This window comes from Echiichthys vipera, assembly GCF_963691815.1.
Source record: "Echiichthys vipera genome assembly, chromosome: 16".
Taxonomy (NCBI): Eukaryota; Metazoa; Chordata; class Actinopteri; order Perciformes; family Trachinidae; genus Echiichthys; species Echiichthys vipera.
Window position 1 is genome coordinate 5,160,608 of NC_139841.1, and position 12,181 is coordinate 5,172,788.

At 38.5% G+C, this 12,181-nt stretch overlaps 1 protein-coding gene across 1 annotated transcript; it reads left to right on the plus strand.

Moving 5' to 3' along the window:
- Positions 1–682: 682 nt before the first annotated feature.
- spag16 (sperm associated antigen 16) lies at positions 683–10,488 on the plus strand (the record flags this gene model as incomplete). The annotated part of the gene is made up of 3 exons (XM_083930094.1): positions 683–1,708; positions 8,602–8,706; positions 9,841–10,488. The coding sequence occupies 3 exons, from the start codon at positions 683–685 to the stop codon at positions 10,486–10,488; spliced, it is 1,779 nt and encodes a 592-aa protein (XP_083786220.1).
- Between the last annotated feature and the right edge of the window lie 1,693 nt (positions 10,489–12,181).

The window sequence follows — 12,181 nt, forward strand, 5'->3', positions numbered from 1 at the left end:
CAGAGAGAGACAAAGACAGACAGATGGACAGAGAGAGAGTGTGGTCTTAACCTACTCTGTAAAGTGTCCTGAGATAACTCTTGTTATGATTTAGCACTATAAATAAAACTGAATTGAATTGAAATCCTATTGAATTGATAAATAGGAATATTTCATTTAATACCACTACAACAGAATAAATAACAACTCAGACAGTACAAATCATTTAAAAAAGTGAATGTTTATTGCATGTCTGTAATAGGCTTACTGTATGCATATTCTACTATCCATTTCCCAATTCTTTGGATGATGTGGGTTAAATGCTTTTATCAAATTATTAATATTATTCCTTATTGGCCTAATCTTAGACATTTTAACAATGTAGGGTTATATATGGACGTGCGTCCAATATCACTGTTAGTTATGCGTTCAAACATAAATAAACACATTTTTAAAAACTGTGTAAACTGTGTGAGTTTCCAGCTTTATTGTGATTTAGCCTAAGTAGGAAAAACAACTGAAAAACAAGTGATAATAAACTGATCATGAGAGAAAAAAACTGCTGAATGACAAAAACAAAACATGAAAAATATGCCATACACTATATTCATATACACAACCAATGATAATTTACAAAACCGATTTCAGATCAGAAAATGTGTGGCAGAGTTGCTATGGTAACAGGGTAAACAACAGAGTCAAGATGGAGCTCAGCTGCTCTGCAACGTTACCACGGCAACATGTAAACAAGAAGCTCAGAGCCAGAGAAGAGAAAATGTCAGCAAGAGGAAAAGAACCAGAAGAAGCAGAGGAAGAGAGCAAGGAGGCTTCCTCAGAGGAGGACTTTGAAGAGGCGGTGAGGAAGGCCGCTCCCTCCACTGCTTCTAGAAGGAAACCTGCACCAACCCAGCAACAAATCCTCCCCAAAATCCCAGAGGCGGTGGACGACTTCCTGAGGAACTCCCTGCGGAGGGCCGGCCTGAGTCGGACCCTGAACAGCTTTGAGGCAGAGTGGTACAGCTCAGCGCAGGAACTCCTGACAGAAACTCTGACGTTGGCAGCGACGGGTGTCGTGTTCATGCCTAATGCTCTTACACATACGCAGCTCCTCCAGAGCGAGCTGGAGACGGTCCGCAGAGAGACGGATCTACTCAGACAGGATGTGCTGGTGGCAGGGGAGGGCCTGGTGAGGATGCAGAGGGAGAGGGATTTCCACCGGCTACAGTACCGACGAGTTGCTGAGGACAAAAACGGGCTGATTAAGGACTTCAGACAGCTGAAGGAACATCTGGAGTCCTTCGAGCCAGCGCTGAGGCAGCTGGAGGACAAATATCAAGCAGCTCTGGGACAGAAAATGCTCCTCAGTTTAAAAAAGGACAGAGTTCAAAAAACCACAGACACAAGACCGAATCAGGAAAAATCCCAGATCAAGAAAGAGAGAAGCATCAAAAGGAGCAACAGCGCTGATAAATCTCCAGCAAAAAGCCCCGGGAGCAGACTTCCGAAGGACGCAGAGTTTCCTGTCTGCAGCAGGCTGATGAACCCACACCGGACTCAGGGGACATTTCAAGAAGTGAAAAGCCCCAGCTCCTTCAACCTGTCCTACTCCATCAGAGCCCATAAACTTCCCATCAGCTGCATTGACCTCCATCCACAAGAACGGATCCTCGCTTCCACCAGTGATGACCGCAGCTGGAAGCTGTGGGTGCTGCAGGCTGATGGAGAGAAGGTGAGAGAAAAAGGCATTCATGGATTCAAATCAATCAAAGAGAAACCAGGAAAGCACATGAGATAGGGCCACAGATGAGGTGAGATAACAGAGGTTAGGATGTGAGATGAACTATAGGGTGAGATAGGATCATATGAAATGAGATGACATATGAGATGTGAGAAGAAGAAGAAGAAGAAAGAAAGCAGGGAAATTCTCTTTTCACTCTGTTTATTATTTTTCATGTTAAACACACACACAGGCCCGAAAAACACATATGCACAAACAGGTCCATTGATTGAGAGAGGGACTACCCCATGAGGAAACGCCGAGAGCAGTTTTGGGGTTCGGTGCCTTGCTCAAGGGCACCTCGGCAGTTGACATATGAGATGAGATTAGATGGGATGACATATGGGATGGGATGGAATGAAATATGAGATAAGATTAATAATGAACTCAGATGGGTTGGCATGAAAGAGGGGATTAGATGAGATGGCAACAAACTACATGAGATGAGATAACATATGACATGAGATGAGATGGCAACAAACTACATGAGATGAGATAACATATGACATGAGATGAGATAACATATGACATGAGATGAGATAACATATGACATGAGATTAGATAACATATGACATGAGATCAGATAATATATGACATGAGATCAGATAACATATGACATGAGATGAGATAACATATGACATGAGATGAGATAACATATGACATGAGATGAGATAATATATGACATGAGATCAGATAACATATGACATGAGATCAGATAACATATGACATGAGATGAGATAACAAATGACATGAGATCAGATAAAATATGTCATGAGATGAGATAACATATGACACGAGATGAGATAATATATGACATGAGATCAGATAAAATATGACATGAGATCAGATAATATATGACATGAGATGAGATAACATATGACATGAGATGAGATAATATATGACATGAGATAAAATATGACATGAGATGAGATAACATATGACACGAGATGAGATAATATATGACATGAGATCAGATAAAATATGACATGAGATCAGATAATATATGACATGAGATGAGATAACATATGACATGAGATGAGATAAAATATGACATGAGATAACATATGACATGAGATGAGATTACATATGACATGAGATCAGATAACATATGACATGAGGTGAGATAACATATGACATGAGATCAGATAAAATATGACATGAGATGAGATAACATATGACACAAGATGAGATAATATATGACATGAGATCAGATAAAATATGACATGAGATCAGATAACATATGACATGAGATGAGATAACATATGACATGAGATGAGATAACATATGACATGAGATGAGATAACATATGACATGAGATGAGATAACATATGACATGAGATGAGATAATATATGACATGAGATGAGATAATATATGACATGAGATGAGATAACATATGACATGAGATGAGATAACATATGACATGAGATGAGATAATATATGACATGAGATGAGATAACATATGACATGAGATGAGATAATATACGACATGAGATAACATATGACATGAGATGAGATAATATATGACATGAGATGAGATAACATATGACATGAGATGAGATAACATATGACATGAGATGAGATAATATATGACATGAGATGAGATAACATATGACATGAGAGCAGATAACATATGACATGAGATGAGATAACATATGACATGAGATGAGATAACATATGACATGAGAGCAGATAACATATGACATGAGATGAGATAACATATGACATGAGAGCAGATAACATATGACATGAGATCAGATAATATATGACATGAGATGAGATAACATATGACATGAGATGAGATAATATATGACATGAGATAATATATGACATGAGATCAGATAAAATATGACATGAGATCAGATAATATATGACATGAGATGAGATAACATATGACATGAGATGAGATAATATATGACATGAGATAACATATGACATGAGATGAGATAACATATGACGTGAGATCAGATAACATATGACATGAGGTGAGATAACATATGACATGAGATCAGATAAAATATGACATGAGATGAGATAACATATGACACAAGATGAGATAATATATGACATGAGATCAGATAAAATATGACATGAGATCAGATAACATATGACATGAGATGAGATAATATATGACATGAGATGAGATAACATATGACATGAGATGAGATAATATATGACATGAGATGAGATAACATATGACATGAGATGAGATAACATATGACATGAGATGAGATAACATATGACATGAGATGAGATAACATATGACATGAGATGAGATAACATATGACATGAGATCAGATAAAATATGTCATGAGATGAGATAACATATGACACGAGATGAGATAATATATGACATGAGATCAGATAAAATATGACATGAGATCAGATAATATATGACATGAGATGAGATAACATATGACATGAGATGAGATAATATATGACATGAGATAAAATATGACATGAGATGAGATAACATATGACACGAGATGAGATAATATATGACATGAGATCAGATAAAATATGACATGAGATCAGATAATATATGACATGAGATGAGATAACATATGACATGAGATGAGATAATATATGACATGAGATAACATATGACATGAGATGAGATTACATATGACATGAGATCAGATAACATATGACATGAGGTGAGATAACATATGACATGAGATGAGATAACATATGACATGAGATGAGATAACATATGACATGAGATGAGATAATATATGACATGAGATGAGATAATATATGACATGAGATGAGATAACATATGACATGAGATGAGATAACATATGACATGAGATGAGATAATATATGACATGAGATGAGATAACATATGACATGAGATGAGATAATATACGACATGAGATAACATATGACATGAGATGAGATAATATATGACATGAGATGAGATAACATATGACATGAGATGAGATAACATATGACATGAGATGAGATAATATATGACATGAGATGAGATAACATATGACATGAGAGCAGATAACATATGACATGAGATGAGATAACATATGACATGAGATGAGATAACATATGACATGAGAGCAGATAACATATGACATGAGATGAGATAACATATGACATGAGAGCAGATAACATATGACATGAGATCAGATAATATATGACATGAGATGAGATAACATATGACATGAGATGAGATAATATATGACATGAGATAATATATGACATGAGATCAGATAAAATATGACATGAGATCAGATAATATATGACATGAGATGAGATAACATATGACATGAGATGAGATAATATATGACATGAGATAACATATGACATGAGATGAGATAACATATGACGTGAGATCAGATAACATATGACATGAGGTGAGATAACATATGACATGAGATCAGATAAAATATGACATGAGATGAGATAACATATGACACAAGATGAGATAATATATGACATGAGATCAGATAAAATATGACATGAGATCAGATAACATATGACATGAGATGAGATAATATATGACATGAGATGAGATAACATATGACATGAGATGAGATAATATATGACATGAGATGAGATAACATATGACATGAGATGAGATAACATATGACATGAGATGAGATAACATATGACATGAGATGAGATAACATATGACATGAGATGAGATAACATATGACATGAGATCAGATAAAATATGTCATGAGATGAGATAACATATGACACGAGATGAGATAATATATGACATGAGATCAGATAAAATATGACATGAGATCAGATAATATATGACATGAGATGAGATAACATATGACATGAGATGAGATAATATATGACATGAGATAAAATATGACATGAGATGAGATAACATATGACACGAGATGAGATAATATATGACATGAGATCAGATAAAATATGACATGAGATCAGATAATATATGACATGAGATGAGATAACATATGACATGAGATGAGATAATATATGACATGAGATAACATATGACATGAGATGAGATTACATATGACATGAGATCAGATAACATATGACATGAGGTGAGATAACATATGACATGAGATCAGATAAAATATGACATGAGATGAGATAACATATGACACAAGATGAGATAATATATGACATGAGATCAGATAAAATATGACATGAGGTCAGATAACATATGACATGAGATGAGATAACATATGACATGAGATGAGATAACATATGACATGAGATGAGATAACATATGACATGAGATGAGATAACATATGACATGAGATGAGATAATATATGACATGAGATGAGATAATATATGACATGAGATGAGATAACATATGACATGAGATGAGATAACATATGACATGAGATGAGATAATATATGACATGAGATGAGATAACATATGACATGAGATGAGATAATATACGACATGAGATAACATATGACATGAGATGAGATAATATATGACATGAGATGAGATAACATATGACATGAGATGAGATAACATATGACATGAGATGAGATAATATATGACATGAGATGAGATAACATATGACATGAGAGCAGATAACATATGACATGAGATGAGATAACATATGACATGAGATGAGATAACATATGACATGAGAGCAGATAACATATGACATGAGATGAGATAACATATGACATGAGAGCAGATAACATATGACATGAGATCAGATAATATATGACATGAGATGAGATAACATATGACATGAGATGAGATAATATATGACATGAGATAATATATGACATGAGATCAGATAAAATATGACATGAGATCAGATAATATATGACATGAGATGAGATAACATATGACATGAGATGAGATAATATATGACATGAGATAACATATGACATGAGATGAGATAACATATGACATGAGATCAGATAACATATGACATGAGATGAGATAACATATGACATGAGATCAGATAAAATATGACATGAGATGAGATAACATATGACACAAGATGAGATAATATATGACATGAGATCAGATAAAATATGACATGAGATCAGATAACATATGACATGAGATGAGATAATATATGACATGAGATGAGATAACATATGACATGAGATGAGATAATATATGACATGAGATGAGATAACATATGACATGAGATGAGATAACATATGACATGAGATGAGATAACATATGACATGAGATGAGATAACATATGACATGAGATGAGATAACATATGACATGAGATGAGATAACATATGACATGAGATGAGATAATATATGACATTAGATGAGATAACATATGACATGAGATGAGATAACATATGACATGAGATGAGATAATATATGACATGAGATGAGATAACATATGACATGAGATGAGATAATATACGACATGAGATAACATATGACATGAGATGAGATAATATATGACATGAGATGAGATAACATATGACATGAGATGAGATAACATATGACATGAGATGAGATAATATATGACATGAGATGAGATAACATATGACATGAGAGCAGATAACATATGACATGAGATGAGATAACATATGACATGAGATGAGATAACATATGACATGAGAGCAGATAACATATGACATGAGATGAGATAACATATGACATGAGAAGAGATAACATATGACATGAGATGTGACATAAAAGACACAATATCAAATTTGATCAAATACTCAAAGGTTGAATCTGGAGAATGAGCCGAACACCTCCATCTAGTGTCTCAAGATCGTAGTCACAACAGCAAAAAATAAGTCCAGTAGTCGGGTTGCCAGGTTGGTCAGACCCGGCCCAGTAGCTTACAGGAGACCGGAGTCTGTTTGAGCCTGTTTGAACCCGTCCCCTCCAGAAAATCACACCATACACCATAAACAAGGATTAGAGGAGTTTGACTGACAGTGAGACGGATTAAACTAAATTAGTTGAGAGAACATTAGATCATATGGATTGTAGGATGACATGAAAGAAAATCAGAAGGCAAGAGAAAAGGTAAAAATGTGCAAGAGGAATCATTAGGAGGTTAGATGAGAAACTGCCACCTCTCCAGCCACCAGTCCACATTCCATTAATGGTCCACACAGGGACTCAAACCAGCGACCCTCTGGTTCCCAGCCAAGTCACCTATGGACTGAGTTACTGCCACCCCATAGTAATGCTTCCAATAATCAGGATTCAGATCACAAACAGAAGTTTCTGAATCAAAGATGATGCAGCTGTTTACAAAGTGCAGACCGTAGACATATTACAATCATCCACAGAAAACACCTTCATCTCATTCAAATGAGTCCAAAGGTGATTATTAATAAGAAGCAGTAGAGCTCTAAACCTGCACCTGGGGGTGGATCCATCATAGTTTGGGCTGAAGGGAACAAGGGCAGGTGAGTTCCATTTCCCCCCCTGCTCCTCCCCAGAACAATTCCCCTCAGCTCTCCGAGTGGCCCCTGTGTGACATGTGCTGTTACATAATACCAAGGGCTGAGGGGAAGTGAAGGAGGACGTGTTGAACCACTACTGAAACACAGCCAGGGTTTTTGTAACAGGGAGATTTCACTCAGCTGCCTCTAGAAGTCCCTGCAGCCGGCAGCAGCTCAGTGTTCTCTAGGTGTCACACGATGCCTGCTGACAGCGTTTTTTCTGTTAAATATGTGTATAGAGTGCCAACTTCCACTAGTAGAATACAAAAAGGCTGCAGATTGTTTGTGCACATCCCTGTGAAACGGAAAACAGAGGCCATAAAAATAAATGTTATGAAAAGAGCAAAAAAAAAGAAGTCAATAAAATCCTACTACATTACTTTGTTGGTGAGAGAGGGTCACTCTGATTGGCTGATGTAATGTCATGTGTTGTGTGTTGACAGGTTGCTGAGATGGTGCTGACAGGAGAGGGTCACTCTGATTGGCTGTCTGGCTGCAGTTTTCACCCTGATGGAGCAAAACTGGCAACCACCAGTGGAGACTGTATGGTAAGTAGTCTTCACACCACTGCAACAGTATACAGGTGGGATACAGGTTAAAGTACAACCCAGTTTGATCTTAGGTCACTCCAATAAGGAAGTGCCAAAAACTGCAGTTCCTCAAGTGTCCACTAGAGTAGTTTGCACAATAGAGCAGTTTCTCACTGACCCCAATGTTAAACAGGCCGTTCACACAGCATCATTAAACCTGTTTAAGGCCTGGGACAAAAAAACATTATAGTATGTATGTTTAGGTCATATCTCCATGACAACACTGAGGGGGTGAATTGTTTTATATCAGGCTAATTTTTATTTTGTTGGAGGTTAAAGTGTATGAATAATTAGGGGCGTAGCCTCTTGAGTGACAGCTAGCCTCTGGCCCTTACTTCTCCTCAGAGGCTAGCTGTCAGGATTAGCATGCTAACTCCATCCTCTCCACCTCGACTCTGGTCATTCATGTGGTTTTGTTAGTATAAGTGACGAGATGGTTTGCTCTTTGATCAACTGTACAAACAGATGGTTTAGAACACATCGTGTTTATCTAGTAAGGTGTTCTGTTAGCCTAGCTCCCAGGCGCAGGAGCTAATGTGAGCTAACGTGGCTAAATCTGTAAACATCAGTCAGATGGACATATCTCCCTTCCCCCAAACGTCACATACATGCAATTTTTTTGGTAAGAGGAAATGAGGAGGAGTCAAAGTCTGACAAGATGGAGACTCACAGACGTGAGTATGATTGGATCAAGTTGAGAGAACGGGCCACGGTGGAGTGGCTACGTCCATTTTTATACAGTCTGTGGTGTGAACGCCGGACTGGAACTCTGGTGTGCACCAAACAACCACTGTCTGGTCCGTCTCAAAGGGGTGGTCTGGGCCCACTGTCAAGTTAACTCTGGAAAAGTTCATTTGTGGTGTGAACACCATGCAAACCAATCACAGGAAGCATATAATTTAATTGTCAGATTGAAAATTGAAACAATGTATCATCATCTCATTGGATTAGAATAAACTTTACTCAGAATCAACTTTATTGGTTTGATAATGGAACTGCACCTTTAGGTGTGAACCTTCCCTTAGTGAGGTTTCTGTTTTCCTGTTTTCCTGGTCTTCATGTTCTAAGGCTGACTCTTTGACTCTCCTGCAGGTGCGGCTCTGGGATTTCTCTCGTGGCTGCTGCCTGCTGACGCTGCCCGGCCACAGCCAGCCCACCTGGGGAAGCTCCTTCCACTCGTGCGGCCATTTCTTGGCTTCCTGTTCTGCTGACAGAACCGCCAAGCTGTGGGACTTGAACAGCCAGCGATGCCGCCTCACGCTGCGTCGCCACACTGCCTCCGTCAACAGCGTCTGCTTCCTGCCCTTCTCCGACGTCCTCCTCACCTGCTCAGCTGACAAAACCCTCGCCATGTGGGATGCCAGACTGGGTGTCTGCACCACTACTTTCCAAGGACACCAGCACCCATGCAACCACACCACCTTTAGCTTGGCAGGCAACGTCGTGGCCTCCTGTGACTCATGTGGCATCATTAACCTGTGGGACATCAGGAAACCTACGTTGGCAACGGCCACGATAGATGCTGGGCCATTGGCCGCTAACCAGGTGGCGTTCAGCCCATCGGGGAAGACGCTGGCTGTGGCCAGCTCTGATGGTCTGGTCAGACTGGTGGAGGTAGATTCCTGTGTGGCGAGCAGCCTCCAGGGACACAGCAATGGTGTGCAGAGTGTGACGTTTGACCACAAAGGAGAGACTGTGATATCAGCGGGGAGTGATGGAGTGATCAACGTCTGGGCGTGAGATGAACTGAAAAACTGATGCTTTAGATGAGCATCAAATCATCCTGCTGTGAGCAGATGATCTTTTGAGTGTTTTCTTGTGGCGATGGGAAAGTTCTCTCACAAATGTTTGTACAGATACAATACCTGAGTCTCTGAATCCATACCAAAATGATTCTTTTGTTGATAGCTTACTTTGAGAAATGAACTCTTTCTGAAAGTCTTTACCATGAGCACATGTAAATAAAAGAAAGTCATTCCTAAATGTTATCCTAACACCAGCAGCTGTCTGTAACTGCCATAATAATTTACATAAGGAACCACTGGATCAAAGAGTCAATAAGATGAATCTGACCTGAATCTTTCAGTAGGACCTAGGCTCACATGGAGAGGAAAGATCTGGCTACAACGCTTAGCATTCTGCTATAGTATAAAACGGTTCTGGCTAGTTCATATTTCTTTAAACCAATTACATTTGCTTTAGGCAGCAAACACACACACACGCACACACATACTCGCACACACACACACACACACACACACACACACACACACACACACACACACACACACACACACACACACACACACACACACACTTTTTCATAAATTCTTCGACCAGTCTATCGATTTCCCCCATTTTGTATTGTGGCCAAAGTTGTTTCCCTTCTCCTCTTACAAATTTCGAGCAATCACCACCAAATGTGGTACAGAACATCTGCGGACCAAAAATTATTTTTTTCAGATTTTTTATGCTCCATGCATGTTCCATATAACTGTCCCTAAGAGTTTTGCACCAATGTTGGGGACAGGGCTTGTATTACAAAACCTATCATATCTCCTGAACACTTTGAGCCCTGGAGGTGACATGGACAGAATTTTAAAGCACCTGCACACTTTAGTAAAGTGTGTGTGCGACTTAGTATCTCACGTGGGAGTTATTATGCATGCGTGCAAGTTATTAAGTGCGTCCATGTCACCACCAGGGCTCCGTACTCTGCTATTGTAACCACGTTTGGTGGACATGTGTAGATACAGTTTTTTTCCCATTGCTTGACCATTATAGACCCATGCTTAGACCAAAGTAACACAACTTGCAGTTTTTGTTACTATACCTTTAATAAATTTCGCTGCTTTGCTTTAGTTGCATTTCTGCAACACACTTGCTCCTGCATACTACACACTATTTCATACATAAGACACTTTGTTCAAAAATGAAATATCAGGTTAATATTGGGAAGACACATCTATTAAAAATACAAAACACATCAGGTAATTGAAAACACTGAAATACCCACCTGAAAATACCTACTTACATCACTGAACACCAATCAGCCAGCTACCGAAGGCCTCAGATAGCCCTTTTGAGATCTTTGCAAGCATGGATGCAGGGAGAGCAAGAGGTAGAGGAAGAGGAGGACGTGGTCGAAGAGGCCATGCACGGACCATTATTTCTGATGGCATAAGAGCAATTTTGGTGTACCATGTCATAAACCATGGCGTGACTATGAGGGAAGCCCGGCAGAGTCCACCCTAATCCAAGCTGTTTTACAGTTTCATCCACAATAAGAATATTCTGACTGGAAAACAGGTATGTCATCAACTCTCTACTTTCTACTCTTCTCAGATGTTATCTACAGTATTTACCATACAGTACTTATAGTGCCTATAGAAAATTCTGATTCCCTTTAGAAATAGTCACTTTTTTTACCGCC